This window comes from Ceratina calcarata, unplaced genomic scaffold, assembly GCF_001652005.2.
Source record: "Ceratina calcarata isolate Rehan_Ccalc_2016 unplaced genomic scaffold, ASM165200v1 scaffold235.2, whole genome shotgun sequence".
Classification (NCBI taxonomy): Eukaryota; Metazoa; Arthropoda; class Insecta; order Hymenoptera; family Apidae; genus Ceratina; species Ceratina calcarata.
Genome location: NW_017145399.1, coordinates 535,092 through 551,422, shown reverse-complemented (window position 1 = coordinate 551,422; position 16,331 = coordinate 535,092). Strand labels below are relative to the sequence as shown.

General features: G+C 47.2%; 1 protein-coding gene across 2 annotated transcripts in view; it reads left to right on the top strand.

Moving 5' to 3' along the window:
* The window catches only part of LOC108622740 (protein apterous-like), a 40,026-nt gene extending 26,514 nt beyond the window's left edge, over positions 1-13,512 (top strand). For both annotated transcript variants that reach the window (XM_018020817.2, XM_018020818.2), the window contains exons 4-6: positions 5,438-5,967; positions 8,577-8,794; positions 12,017-13,512. In XM_018020817.2, coding sequence (XP_017876306.1) covers positions 5,438-5,967; positions 8,577-8,794; positions 12,017-12,232 — 964 coding nt within the window. In that variant the 3' untranslated portion in view covers positions 12,233-13,512. The remainder of the gene's footprint in view (positions 1-5,437; positions 5,968-8,576; positions 8,795-12,016) is intronic.
* The last annotated feature ends 2,819 nt before the right edge of the window (positions 13,513-16,331 follow it).

Sequence of the window (16,331 nt, the reverse complement as noted above, 5' to 3'; positions counted from 1 at the left end):
TGTTTATTATTAGCAATGTTCTTCCGACGTCTGATTTCTTTTTAAAAAATGCGTTTCTAAAGTGCATAAACTTTTGGGATTGACTGTATAGCCAATACATCCTTAAACGGGAGCAGTGATTTGACAAAAGAATAGAAAATTGTACAAAGCTTATAGAAATCAGTTTCAGGGCACGATATTCTTTCGTGGGACAAAAATTTACGAAAATAGAAATTTCTCTGTGAAGTTATTCCTCTCTTTTTAAAGTTGACTGAAAGTGCTATAGTCGTCCTGACCATAAATTGTCGAGCCACCTATAGGAACTCGCTTGGAGGCGTGGCTGTAGTACAGCCGGGCAGCATTGTAATCGTAGGTATTTATTGCGGTACAACGAGATGAGCTAAGTAACTACGACCCTCTGGGTAGGTAAATTTCCTAGGTGTCATATTGATCACAGTCTATTTTCCCTCAAATTTATATTTCCTTAGTCTCGATTCTTGCAATGTCCTTCGTTTTCTTATTCAGAAAAAAACTTATAGAAGAACGTTAAAGTAATGAGTAAGACTCTTAGGAATAATTTACAACTTCCTACATTAAATTTATTCTGATGGATCTATTCTACAGGATGGACACGTGGGGAACTAAGGTTGGATTCTCAATCCCGTAACAAAATTAAGCACAACCTAATATGTATCTAAAGCGAAACGAAACCGAGGACATAAATTGTCCCCATCGGTCTTAAATGGTCGCCAGCAACCATTTTCAGTCGGATCAGTAATTCGTTCTTGTTCCACTTGTGTCCTCACAATTAGAAGCCGGGATCGATTCACGATTCGCGTTCATTAGACGTTTCCAGTAAAAGGGCAATCGCGAGAGGCCGAGACGACGATCCGGAACAAAATCTCCATCAGTGATCAGCCGGTTCCTTCTAGATACGTATTGCAATTTTAACCGAAGCGACACAATTGCACTGGTATTATTATTATAGATGATGTCCAAAGATTGTCTGCATGCGTTGCGCAACGCGTCTCGGAGACGCGAGCACTCCTGTTTTCTCAACGATTGTTCCAGCGGGCCCCCGTGGGTGCTTGATTAACGTTGCCAACGCTATTTTATCGATACATCAGCCGCGAGTTTTTCACGGTGCGCGAGCTCCGGAGACGTTTCCCTTTTTGGTTTCTTTGTTAGTTAGTTCGCTGGCCGACGGCACCGCGGGGAGCTCGCCCGATCGGAAGCGCCGATACGAAAGCCAACTTGTTCGCGTTGCAATGTTATTGCCGTTGATAACCGCGGATATGACATGTTTATGTCCAATGCGATGAGGGATCCTCGCCATCTCGACACGGTTATCCGTTCAGAAAATCCTCTTCTGACGTTCTATTCGCCTTCCGATAAAAGGCGATGGGAATTCTGCCTGGAAATCCTAACAGTTTTCTTCGAAACGTTGCGTGTTTCGCTGTTACAGTGGACTCTCGTTTCCATATGCAACCTCAACATTGTTCTCTGTTTCTTCGTTCGAAGAATGTTCTCCTTTCTTTATCTGAGTCGTGCCTTTAGAATGAACGAGTGTAACGGACAAGACCTGTTACTTCAACCCTACTATTGTCTTTACAGCTGTGGCAGATAAGAGTTCCTTCACTCCAAACGGTGTCTTTCACGTCGAAAACTGAGTACGCGTAAAAAAATTGTGAACATATTTATTACGTTCCACGGTTGGTTGCACCCTCGGTCCATTTTCTCGTTGAACAATCCAGTCACGTATCGAGGGTGGACGGTAGCCGCGATCGTCGAATCCTCCGATTAGATTCTGTTACCGCGTTGAGGCATTAATTACGCTCGGTATCTCAAGTCCGAGGGTAGGAGACAAGCCTTTATCGTGGAAATAATAATTTACAGCATCGCATCGCGAGGCCGGCCGGTTCGCTTAATCCCGGCGCGACTTGTCAGCGGCCCTCTCCGCTTTAATATACGACTATGCGTACCGAACGAATAGAAGCGGACTGGACCCTTTCGGACGCGGGCTGACTAATGCCGCGGGAACACGACACGCGCGCAATATCCACGCGATGCCTGTCCTCAGAAAAATTTCACGCGCCTTCCCTCCTCGGCTCGAGTTAATTAATTTCGCGATCGGCTCGCGTGCTGACCGCGCGCCGATTTGTACAAACCGGACCCTTAACGACGACGCGAATTTAGGAAGTGCTGCCCGGCTAAAGGTTCCCCCGGGTACATTAGGGAGAAATTGCTGGAATGTGAAATTGCTCGAATGCCGCTGAAGCAAGATAGCTCGAGCATTTGGAATTTCGTCGCGCGGGTATTTTTGATAATCGGAGAATTTCGTGTTACAAGGACAGCGACGCATAAATGAAGACGAGAGCCGCGGCGAGTCAGCAGGCGAGAAATAAGTACATACGTACGTGTAGACTCGTGTATCTCGCGTCGCATCGGTTGGAAGCCGAAGAAAGCGAGGAAAGAAAAAGAGGCTGTAAAGGAAATCCACGTGGGCCACGAGGCGAGTGTGCGAACGCACGGCGAGCGGTCCAGGAGCGCGCGAAAAGATTTCCGAGTCTTTGTAGCGGGAGACCCGGGGTGCACGGTCCGTTTAGGAAGCGAGGCGCTACCCGCTATGGCGCGGTGCCGGTGCTTAGAACACCGCGGCATGGCGCTCATGTACAATATACAATGATATAATAATGTATCGCATATGGCGCATCTTGTAAAACTCTGCGGGCGTTCCCCCACCGTGAAACCGGAACGAGGAGGAAACGGGAGAGTGAATGAGGTTATTCCCGGTCGTTCGAGGCCTCCGTTCATTCATCCATCCGGCGGGACAGCTATCGTGGGGAGGCGAAGACCGAAGACACGCTCGAACAGAGCCAAGGAATTGCCGAAACCCCTCACGTGAAGAATTTTTCCTTACCGTGCTGCGAACCTGAATACCTCTCGCGGGGTTCCGTCGCTTTGCGAGGTGTTTGGGATCGCATGCTACGGGATTGTGGCGGTGAGAAGGTGATGGGTTAACGAGGCATGTAGCTCGTTCTCTTTTGTACTCCGGCTCCATATTGAAAAAAGCAACTGTTTTATGTTTCATAAAAAAAACAGTAAAGAAATGAAATAGAGAGAGAGAGAGAGAGAGAGAGAGAGAGAGAGAGAGAGAGAGTTCTTGGAATACTAATAAAATCGTGAATTGGCAAGCGGACGAAACTGCAAGTACAAAGGAAGGAGTTGTTAACAAAAGTTCCCCTGGCAAACGTCTTAACCAAGCTTAAGCAGGAAGAACACCTATGCGGTCGAAGACGGGAGACCGCTGTTGTTATAAATTCGAAAGAGGGTCAGTCAGTCGATTACCCAACACGCTCGAGCGGATCTGATTAGACGAAAAATACGGTGCAGTTACCCCGCTGGGCGCAAACCAGACCACCGCGGCTATTGTCCCGGGATCGGGGCTGTCAATAGGATCAGCAAACGATAACAATGTGTCCCGAGTCAAGAGACCCTCTCGACAGGCCATGCCTAATCCATTAGATTAGGTTTAGGTTTTACTCACGGGGACCCATACATTCGAAATACCGTCGACTCTCGAGGAATCTTTGCCACGCTATTCGTCGTCGCTCGTCGTAGACGACACGAGATGTAAGTAGGACGGGGCGCTGAATGACTGGCTACTCTGCAGTAGCATTCAGGTTGTTTCGCCCTGTGTCCCTTTTGAAGAGGTGTTGACACGGCTTGACGCTAACTCTCGTCGACGCCTGAATGGGGACTCCAAATCGAGATCTACTTGTCGGGGTTTATTGGAGACGAAATATTTTTCTAACTCGATTCGAATAACCTGTTCGGTGAAATAGAAGAGGATTAGTCATATGATAGTTCCATGTTTAATGTGTCCAATTCGATAGAAGATATTATTTCATATCGCGTATTGCAAAAAGAAATTCCGTTCGATGGAATAGGAAGTTCGCAACTGCACGGCTCGATCATAATGCACTTTCCGCTAGAATAAAATGAAATTCAGTTGCGATGAATAAATATAATTGATACTCCTGGTTTATTTTACTCGAATATGCGGTATTGAATATATTCCAATTTCAGGACTTCGGGATACCACGTCGCTATTTTTCCATCGCGAAACAACGAAACTCGTTATACGCATGGTACGGCATCGGTTTTCCTGGTTTCGCGGTATCTGATCGTTATTCTGTATTTTCTCGTTTTCCAATTGCCGGGAGATTCCATTGCTCCGCGGTCCGTTGCGCGATTTCGCGTGGCCACATCCTCCTTTTGTTTTCCCCGCATTTCCTCATTCACAGTCGATACCTATCGGACGATCTCTGAAAAAATCGTTCCCTCCCGTTGACACGATTTAAATAACAGTTAGGAAAATAGTTTCCCCTTCGAACGGACTTCCTCCTCAAGTTCGTTTGGATCGCGTGATCAACAACATATTCCTCGCTTCTGACTAAATTGAAAGTATACAAGAAATAATGTAAGTGTTTCAAATGTGGTCTGATTTACTTGTGTATTTTATTGCAATACAAAAAATGTCTGCACGTATATACTAATAGTAGATGCAAGTTTAGGTGAGATAGAAAGAGTCGGGGTAGGGAGGACGCGCGAAGCAGCATCAGGGTTATAAGATCGGGCATGTCTCTATCTAGGTTGTTTAATACAGCTGCGAGGGGGAGGTAATATATTTCGGGGAGCAGGCGGAGAGCGAGAGATGGAGACCGCGGTTAGGTAGGTAGGTAGGTAGGTAGCCGTGGTGGATGTCGGGTAGATAGTCGACCGGCTTCGGTAATGGAGACTGCAGGGTGCCGCTAATGCAGTAGCGATGTCACGATGCCCGTTGCCATCGGTATATTCCATCCCTTTTCCGCCCTTTCGGTCCAGCCGCGGGTTCCACCTTCGCGTCCCGTCGTCGTTACGTGTTCCCGCCCCCCCTCTTTCCTTTCGCCTTCGCGATATCACCGAGTTTCTACGTGTCTCAGGCCTGTAAACCGTCTCCGTTCCACCTTTCTCTGTCGGTGGCTGTTTATCGGCCTCGGCCTGTTGCCTTCTTTTTCTCGATTTAACGGAATCCTACACATATCGGGAGAACACAGGCGCGGTGCGGCAGATATCTCCGGCCGATGGGAAACGTCCACCACGCGGACGTGTGTTTGTATCGTTTAAGCTGAATGAAAAAATGTGCGCCGCCTGCATCTGCATCCCCACAGTTACGATAATTTCTTGGTTATTTTTGTTTGTCGTGGCCGGCATGCCGGTTCGTTTCTCCGATCCGCTCGTACGCAGTGTCGACGAACGTCGTTTCATTTCTTCAGCTCATTAATTGGCGCCCCCTTAATGAACAGTAGCACGGTCTATTGAAAAATCTCGAAACAACTCTGGAGTATAATCAGGTTACACATAATCTAAGTGTCTTCTTCTAAGATAATTTACAACGTTGAATAATATGTTTCAGGATGTTCGGTAGTATGAAGCGGTGCGCCCGATGTCAAGCGGCGATACTCGCCTCGGAACTAGTAATGCGAGCCCGGGACTTGGTGTTCCACGTCCGCTGTTTCTCGTGCGCTGCTTGCGCGGTTCCGTTGACGAAGGGCGATCACTTCGGGATGAGGGACGGCGCGGTGCTCTGTCGACTGCACTACGAGATGGGCGCGGAACTGCACCCGTCGCAAAGTCCCCCGGTCCCTGTTTACCCGCCAGGTCCACACTATCCCGGCCAGCCGTTCCCCTCGCCGGAATTCCTTCACCATCACCACCATCATCCCTCGCACCCGCCGCACCCGCACCACTCGATGCACCCCCAGCATCCCCACAGTCACGTGAGCCCGGTACCGCTTCAGCCGTCGACTCCGTCGGTTCCCGACGCCGGTTCGCCACCCAAAGTACCGTACTTCAATGGCGCCGCCGTTGTTCCGCCGCCGAGACAGAAAGGAAGGCCGAGGAAGAGGAAGCCCAAGGACCTCGAGGCTATGACCGGCAACATAGGTCAGTGAGGAATATTTTTTTTTATATATATATATCACGCCTTCTATTGACGAAATGAAAAGGATGAAGGAAAAATTCGTTCATTAAATTTATCCTACCGGGTCTCCTTTGTCAAAAATTCAATTCCGTTCGTTTCACCGCGAATATTATTTCGTTTCGCACGCGAGCATCGGCCGGCTCGGAAATGATTCATGGCTTTCGCGATTGCACCATGTGCCGGAGCTTATAAAAAGCCAGCTTATTGTCCCAACCAGAAATTCAAAAATTATTCCAGAAAGATAGAATAGCTTCACGCGCGGATTAACATTTCGACATTCACGGACGTAGAATGTACAAAATTTAATTAAAGGAGGAGAGATAAATCGTATGGGCGAGACATGTAAATTTGCGATAACACGCAATGCACATTGGAATCACGCAGTAATCATAATTCTTGATCAGAAAGCATAAGACGACGCTGTACGATTTTTTGGACCGTGAAACGATCAAACGTTTGCTTAACTGTGATTTGCTATGAAACTACGATAGACAGTGTCGAAGCTGAAGTGTCGTTGACTCACGCGTCATAAAAAATTAATAACGTTACGTTTCAATTGAACTTAGTAGAGTCCTTTGTGTCAGGGAGATTTCTCGCTTCTTAAAACTAATGAACCGATATCAAAAAAAAAAAATCAGATTTCCTGCAGACAAGCGTCTAATTAAGTTTCAATACTACCAGCGAACCGTCTAATTATATCGCGGCACAGACTGTTCACGTAACAAGTTCACTTTACCTCGTTCGAGCGAACCTGGAAGCGAAGCTCTCGTCTTATCTAACCTTTCGCTCTGCCACGACCAGTCCGCGGGTACCTGTACCCGAGAGATTTTCATTGTCGACGGTATCGCGATCGTGCACGAAAATTCTCGACACGATCTCGGCGAGTCCTGGGTCGTTTCGGTGTACCATGCAGAGATCGCGCGTACGCGCACGGAACAGAACAGAACAGAACAGAACAGGGCAGAACAGGGCAGGGCTGAACGGGGCGAAGCGGAACGTGGTGCGCTCGTCGGTGATTTACGAGCGCGCGTGGGCGTGAGGTGTTTGCCACCGAACCCTGATAAAATTTGTCGCCGCGACATAAATTCACGAATCCGATCCCGAACAAAGCTTGTATACGCGTCGCGGGCGCGTGGGCAGCGCTTCGTGCCGCGGCAGCTTCTCTTCTCTCGAGAAAACTTAATTTCGATTGTTGACCGACCGTGGGAACAACTAGCCACTCGGGAATCGAGACGAGTCTGGACGAACCACGCACCGGCCGTGTGCCGTTCCCTACCACCTACCATCTACCACCGACGACCAGTTTTCTTCCCTCCTTTTTCCTTCTGCCCGTTCCCGGTGAAAAAGATCTCTCGGGTCGCGGACGATGACGTCTCGACGCAGGACCCACGGATGACTGGGAATTATTTGTTCTGTTTGCCGGTCGGACGGGGCCAGTCGCGAGAATTTATCGTCGGAAATAAAATAATTTGATAGGAGGGGCTTGGTCGATTGGGCCTCTTCGCTCGCAAGGTCGCCGGACCTTTTCCTCACGTCCTTTTTACTTTTTACGTCCGGAGAGACCCTGCTTGATGCATACAATTCATTTTATTAATATAGAGGATTCCAATTCCGTGGGCATTCTCATTTTACTGTAAACGTGATTTTTAGAAACAGCGTCTGGACGTTCGTATCGATTCTCCCACGGTCTTTAATAATCGCCCTCCATCGGTAATTAGAGATTCTTGCAAGATCTCCGCGAGATCTGAAAGTTCGTGCCGTAAAATCCAGTTCACCGAAGCGGCGGCTAAGAGCGCGGTAGCAAAACCGATCCGAGTCAGAAAAAGGTACAGTCGTCGTCGTTGATCCTCGACGGGCGAACGGTTCCGCAGATTTCCACGTGATAGGGGTAGATCGATCTCGATCTTATCGATCCGGCATCTTTAGCCGGGGACGACTGTCGTCGCTTTATCCGACGACGCGACGCGAAGCCTCCTCGAGAAAAGATAGACCGTATACCGGAATGAGGTATCGTGCCTGCAAACTATTTGCTGCATAGAGTTGTAATTGGCTCGTGTATCCGCTGGTCTTTCGCATACGCTATCACCCTTCTTGTTTGCACTCGAGGAGCTAATGAGCTGTGATACACATCAAACAGCGCTAGAGTCGCGACCAGCCGCGTTGCTGCTTCCGACGCAACCGTTCTTCGTATCTACTCCCGAGCAACTCTCTAGCAATTGTTACCGCCGATAACTTTATTCGATTAAGTCGCTATCGTCCCACGATTGGGTTTAGATTCTTGATAAAATTTCGGAAGATGAGCGGAGACAGTCAAAGGTTAGATCATATTCTCATCAATGCCTTCCTTAAATCCAATCACCGATTGTTCTATAAAAGACTATTAATTAATATAATAATTGTAAAACGATTCTGGTGTAGATATGAATTTGGGAAGGTTTGAGAGAGGTCCTCTAAAAGATCCCCCAAACTGATATTGCTCTAGCAGCCGATACACTTTTAAAAATAGCCGCGCGACGACGCCGGTGTTTTAATTAAGACGCATAATCCGGACGTCGGGGATTTATGTTTGCAGATTTGAACGCGGACTACATAGACATGCCCTTCGGCAGAGGAGGACCGGCGACTCCCGGTATACCTGGTTCCAACAGCAGAACAAAACGAATGCGGACGAGTTTCAAGCATCACCAGTTAAGGACGATGAAGAGTTACTTCGCGATCAATCACAATCCGGACGCGAAGGATCTCAAGCAACTTTCACAGAAAACTGGCTTGCCAAAAAGAGTATTGCAAGTAAGATCATTGCTCCTCTAGTATATCCGTTCGACAGCTTTGTACTACTCGTTACGATCGAACGTGTACACGGGAAATTAGTTACAAAACGATTTTTCGTCCCGCGTGTTGCGTAATCGTTTCGTTCAGACGGACGAGCTAGTCGTAGATTCGAAGATCGATAGCGGAAGATCTTGTTCGTTTCAAATTATTCGCAACAGCCCGTCAGTTTAAAAGAACTGCAATTTCGCGAAATCGACCAACTATCTTTAGTGAAACTCAATTGGCCGAATCGGCCGGAATTCGCATCCGATGGGACGAGGGGAAAAAAGGGGGCCGGGTAGGCGTGGAATCGTCGCGATGCGCAATTAAAAGGAAATTTAGAGGGTCGGTTCGCGGGAAAAATATTCGCGTCGCGCGCACCGGCCTCCTCCAATTAGTGTTGCTGCGTCAATGACGCATGACGCCCTTCATAGGCCGGCTAAAATCGTCCCCCGCTGGTACCATTTTCGGGCGCGCGTCGTTTTGGACAGATTGTATCGTTGCGCTCCGCTCCCTTCGTTATTCTCGCGTTGTTCGATCCTCGGTGTCTTCGGAATTTATGCGACCGTGTTACGTTTATTTCGGCCGGCAACCCACGAAACGTGGAACACGCGGCGCGGCGGTAGGTTTAAAGATAGAAGAGATTGTTAGTACGCGAAAAGCGAGAGGACCCGAGGAAAATCGTCTACCGTCCCACTGAGAAACAGTCTCTCGGAGATCTCGCGTTTCGATCGCGACGGCTTCGTAGCTGGGGCACGACGATTCATTTTTGTCGGCACCGTCTGGAAGATAAATAGTCTGATTGTTTTCTCAAGACTGTCTACTCTACCGCCGGAAACGTCTTCTTCGTTTTTCTCCCGGCTTCCACGCGTTCATTAATCAATGGGAGTTTTCTCCGGGGAAAGTTTCGTCCGCGCTCGATGTCTTAGGAACCTCTGATCGAACGATTTCGGTAGCTTCTTGTTTAGCTATGATTTTAGTCAAAAGAACTGCTTATGCTAAAATTGTACGCTCTCTCGAACGAAACAAACTGGCAAAAAAATTTCCCGACGAGAAGACTCGTTGTTCGCTGGAACAAGATATCCATCGGTGGGCAGACGCGAGGCGAAAAGGAATAAGAAAGGCTGCGGTTTGGAGAGAGGCGGAGGTTTCCAGAGGCGGGTAAAAAAGGTGCAGAGAAAAGTCGCAGTCGGAAGATGGATAGCCGGTGGTTCGATCGTTTTTCCTCCTTTTTTTTTCCCCCCTCCCCCTTCTCGTTCCTTCTTCGTGCAGCGCGTCGCTGGCTGCCAGAGTCCTCTCCTATATAAAAATATTCACGCGCGACCCGAGCCCGAGCGAGGCCGAGAGGGAAGCGCGAGCGCGTTCGAGATGTACGCGCGCGCTTCTCCCAATTAGTGCGTGCTGCCGGCGGCGCGTTGAGGTAAAAGAACCACCGCATGGTCCGCGGTGATATTTCCGTCGACGAGCCTCTGTGGCCTTTCCCCGTAATTATGGCCCTCCGTCAATCCGCCGCTACTCAAAATCCCCGGCCCGGCCAAGTTTTGTCGTAACGAGCGCCTCTCTGCCCTCGTTAACCCACTACCGTTAAATTACACGGGGCAAGGGGTCCGTTTCGTGAACACGCTTCTACCCGCCGTTCATTCGAACCTTGAAAATCGATCGCTGATCGACGAATTATATACATCACGATTCACGTTCACGTTTGTACCCACCCTTGCCTTCATTCTTCCGTTTGATTCTCTGAGTTATTAATATAAAACCAAAATTCATATGAAAATCTCTTAGCAAATCTTGTACGAAATAAAATCTGAACTTTTGTCCTGCTTTTTTGTCGACCATCACGGGTCAAATCGTTGCCACCGGGGGAAAGATTAGTTCGGTCTCGGCTTCTGGTCTTTCGGACGCGAACGTGTAATTACCGACGGAAATAGTTTCCGGCTGTTTCGCGGTCGCTCCTCAGGGTTTTTATAGGGAATTAATCGGACTCGTTCGAGCATGAGTGTCGGCCCAAGAATGCTTTATGGATCCTTGGTGCTCTTCTTAGAACCATTGGATGTTTTATAGGTTCAGAATGATAATGTAGAACCGTTCGGCATTGTATCTGACCTTTTTTTAAAATCGTCTACAAAATGATACTTGAATTTTTTTCGTCACCCCAAATTTACGTCGCGTGAATTAAACCCTCCCGCGGTTCAAGCGATATCTTTGTGTAACCGTGAAGCGTCCTCGGGCCGGATCCAAACGGACAAAGAGGCGCTCACGGTGACTCGATGGCGCCGCGGCCGCTGCCGGGGCAGAAGATCTGGAGAAAGAGAAAAGGCCGTTGAGGGTGGGCCAGGGGAGGAGGCGAGAGAGCCGGCCTATTGTATTCGGTGCGGGCGTAGGGTTCTTGGGTCGCCATCTTGCTTGATATTGATCGCGAAACGCACGAATACTCGCTCGTTCACCGCGGCTGCGTTCGTCGCCGGCTACGGCTTCTCTCCTCTCCTCGTACCCTGTATCTGTACATGCACGCGTACGTGTACCACGAGCACCCGAACTCGAATCCCAGTGACTACACACGCGCGTACACGTAGGCGCTCGCCACACACGCGCCAACAATAATACACGTACGGGAACGCGTCGGCGTTCGCCACGGAACAGGGAGAAACGCGACGCGACGGCTTCGACCACGAAGGGGTGGCACGACCTCGAAGTCTGCGGGGGAGGAGACTATCTTGAAAATGGCGACGCCTTGCATTCACGGTCGTCTTTTATCTATCTGGAACAGGGGTTAAAGCGAAGGGAAATTCTTGCTGAGGAGACAAGATGTACTCTCGCCGTTGCAGTCTACGTAGGGTTCTTATTAGTTCCTTTGACGAAGATCTACCTCCTTGTTACTTATATCAATTTTTAGCATATTACTGCTAACACATAGAATAATTTCTCAGTAGATATCTAAACGGGAACAAATACTTCAATTCCTTCATTTTCCACGAATTCTTGGAACTAATAATAATAATAATAATAACAATTCCGGTGGAACTGCTCTCGAAACCGTGGTTAAAGTAGGATTATGTTCATCGTATTCGGCACTCGACGGCCTCTCCAACCCTTTCTTGCTTCGTTCCCTATACGATTTCAGCTGAAACACGTATAACAACGATGTACGTAGGTATGTTCGCTCGTAACCGTGGTTCGGTCTCGTTTCTGTGTTCGCAGGTTTGGTTCCAGAACGCCCGCGCAAAATGGCGGCGCATGGTGTTGAAACAGGAGGGGAAGTCGGACAAATGCGACGGGAGCGTAGACGGCGGTTCCCTTGGCGACCTTGAGCTCTACGGGAACAGCACCGGAAGCGGCGGACCGCCGATGAGTCCACCGTTCATGCTCGGAGGACCCCACAGCCCCGCGTCCTTGGCATCCTTGGACTGCGCGTGATCATCCCCAAATTCGGAACCTCGTTTCCAACCCGATCGCGAGACGCGCGAGCTAATCGCGCGAAGCTATCAAATCGCCTCGCGATTCTGTGAATAAATCCGGGAACTGTCCCCCAAGGTGTCGGATCACCTGAGTCAGTTCTCTTTTGGTGATCGACCAGGACTTTTTGTAGTGGAAAAGTTTGCATTAGGAGGAAATAAAGAAATGTGAAAATAAATTAATGTGAGAGTTTGTTTAACAATGTTCTCCATACGGATCGAGCGGAATTCGATCGGGAGAGAAATGGAGACGACACTTACAGTACGCGTACACCGGAGGATCGATTAGTCGGAAAGCGTTGTATTTATTGTAAGCGGGTGACACGGGTGAAGACAGCTTGATTTACGACGGAACACCTGTCGAATCGACTCGACTATGGGAATCCACACGCGAACACGTAATATATAAATTCCTACTCATACGCATACACACACACACACACACACACACATACGAAACGAAACGAAACGAAACGAAACGAAACGAAACGGGCGAATATACACGAAAGATACGGTTAAAGTTCGACGGGGTGCCTCGACGCGGCACCTGAGTCGAGAAAGCGTTTGTAATTAGTTGTCGATGTCTATTTATTGATTATAAATCTTCTGAGCTAAGACTAGTTAAGGGTTACGAACTTTACCAGTGCTGTGTGAAAATCCAACGTTTCCTTAGGAACGGACGGACGGACATTTTGACTAACGTCAAGGCTCATCGACATCGGGAGTGACGTTATTACAGGATGGGAGAATCATCTCGCGGAACGTTGGGTTTTAACGTGGATTCAATACGAATATAAATATATAAATATATACATTATTTATAAATAAATGTTTGGGCGCGTCGAGCTTCACCGGCGAGCGTGCGACTACGTGTAATTATTGCTCAAAAGTATAAAAAAAAAAAAGAAATGGGGTAAGAATGGGAAGCTGTGCGACGAATTACGTATGTATTTGGCTCGCAACGCGCCCGATCTCCACGAATCCTTTTGCGTAAAGAACTCCACGTAATTGTTGTAAATAAAGGACGTTCCTCGAGTTTCTTAAGGCACCGCTATAGGTTGTAGGGATTCTAATTGCATTCGGTAGCGGTTCTGCGTTAGGCAAGGTAATAATGATGACAGACAGATTATTATTATTATCACTCCTATTATTAATATCCTTGTAACGAATGGAACGATTGTCTAATTTTACAAGATGATTTTTTCATTGAATATATTTTGACAATATACACGCTGGCCTCTTGTCTAATCTTTCTTTCGGCAACCACGACCAACCTTCGACGTTCCCATCCTCGATTGAAAGTCAAATTTCATTTCAAGGATCTGACCGATTCTACGCAAGTCACGGCGTGCCAAGTTTTATCAAAGAATTTCATTTTAAATTGAAAACGGAAGATGATGTTGCTTCTTCTTTAATTCCTTCGTCCACGATTTTTATCGGATCACGAGTGTGCAACAAATATAATCTTCTCTCGAAATCGCATCGTTTCGTGCGTCAGCCGCTTACTCAGCGGCAGACACAATGCTTTCCTACCTAGCGTTTTAGTTTTTTTTTTTTGCATTTCCGTTATCCTTGCCCACGGGTTGCCAGGTAATTAATATTCTCCCGAGTGTCGAAGAACCAGGCTTCTTACGTACACAACGTGCGTCAAGTCAACTGCTGGAATTGCCGTTCTTAGAAAGCCAAAGACGTTTATTCGTACCGGTCGAACGATTAATGTGGTGCAGATTTTTATTAATTCATTATTAATGATTTTTTTACATAGCTACGTTGTACACCTTTGTACGTTCCACGTACAGACCCTATTAATAATATTTCACTTTTTGCATTTTTTCTGTTCACACAAGAAAATAACTAAGTCGAAGTCACACTGTCTCGCGGAGTGTAGGCATATATGTACATAAATGAGATGTAGGTCGGTGGAGGAACGGTCGTCGTGATCGGTGTCAACGATGAAGAGGCGGTTTCATAGCTGGATCGGTGTCTCGCGCGTTGCCCCAGCATCGATCATTCGCGTTATCGACGTCTCGATCCCTCGAACCGGTCAGAAGAGTCAGAGGACACGGGTGGACGCGGGTCTTGACATCGCCACGGAGGATCTAGGAATCTCTCCTCGTTGGCCCCCCTCGATCACGCCTGATCGACCCGGAGAATGAACGGTCTTACGATGCGAACGGAACGCGCGTGAACGTGTTCTCGTTTTATCGGTCCACACGAACCACGTTCACCTCGACCACCGTCTATCGCATTGTTCCCAACGTGAGAAGAAGCTGTGAGAACCTCCTCGCGTCGAACCGCGCGTCCGATACAGGCACGACCTTGGTTTATCAATAGGTCGGTTACGAGGGAGCCTCGTAATTCACTGGATTTTAATTAACACGTATACTGACCTCAGAAGTCTGACGTTTAAAACCATTAAAACTGCGTTTCAAGCTTCTTTTGCTTTTTAGCCCTTCATAGACTCTTTCTTGACGGATTATGAATCTTCTTTCCTTAAAATGAATGTATCAAAAAATAATAGTGTTCGGAAACTAGTCACAGGTAATTAGATGTGAAACATTGTATCAAGAAGAATCAAGATCACAGATAATGATCGTAGGTACGAGAAATATCAAACATAGTGGATGCAATACAGGTAACGGTGGATTTGTATGTTAATTATGAATGTAAGTATAATATCCACGATGTCTTATTTATGAAAATTTCTCATAGTTCGACGACGATCAGACTTATAAATTTGTGTATAAATTGAGAACAATGCTGGACTAGAAGACTTATACAAACCAAGGTATGAATAGCAGAATTATATTCTCCACGTATCAATGTTGAAGATAATTCAACTTCAATATAAATTTGTATACTTATTTTGATATCAATGAGGCTGTTATTTATTCGTATGAAGAGAAAATCACTTGGATGAAAATTTATTTGCGTGAAATCATGAAAGCATTTAGTCGTTATCAATGTTAAGAAGCTAGTAGTCACGGTTTGCAAAAGTGATAGCAATGCGAAATCGATTCGCAGTTGAAATTATTTACGTTCGGAGGCTTATGCGTGTCGGCTCGATCATTTACCGTCCAATATACATATACAGGTCGTAAATATGTACGGTCTTAATTCTAATGTGCAAAAATTCTTAGAGTGAGGAATTTATTCGAACATAATCGCGGTCGTTTCAAAACCATGCATATGATTTATAACTGAAATTGTCCACAAGCAATAATTTTCAGGTCCATATATTCGAGTCACTTGAACGCTTCGTATCGCCATGTAAATTTATTCATTTTTCTTGTCTATCGTCTCACTGTCGCCGTCTACGCGTTGGAGAAAAGTATTTAAATCTCTTGAAACCGACTGTTCACAATGTTACGTTTTACCAAATATTTTGTACGATTGAACATTTCATTTTTCTATTACCCTTTATTGGGGTCGTCGGAAAATTATCTTGAAAAATCAGCGGGAAAGCTCCGAACAGTCAAGTACCCTTCAGGGAAAACAGGTTTCGTGGAAATCTGACGACAATCGGAAGAGTCAACCAACGAGAACTATCGACAGTTACCGTTTGGAGTGCGGCGGAGTCGTCGTCGGGAGTCGCGGTAAGGAGACACTCAACGACGGCAATTCCGCGGTTGGTAGGTACTTTCTATTTTCAGTCCGCGCCGGTGCGAAAACGCAACGAAACGAGGAGTTTCGCGAGCGCCGTCGCTTCCCAATTTATCGGTAGGCCGCATTTCACCGGAAACGAAAATATGAAGCGTGACAAACTTGCGGGAGTGGATTTTTCCCGCTCCTACGACGTCATCTCTCTCTCTCTCTCTTTCTACGCTTTTTTCTATATAAACCTCGTCACGTTATTATTTCTCGCCGCTACCCGCTCATTAAGCTCCTCTCCTTGGTCCCTCTTCTTTTTTTTTTTTTGCAGTACCTCCGCGAGGTACCTCCGGAGGCTCTTCTCGTCCACGCCCCGATGCATGTGCCACCCCCTGTCTCTCTTATTCACGCTGAAAACTCAACGACGACGACCATGACGACGACGATGACGACTTCAATCCGGGACTCAC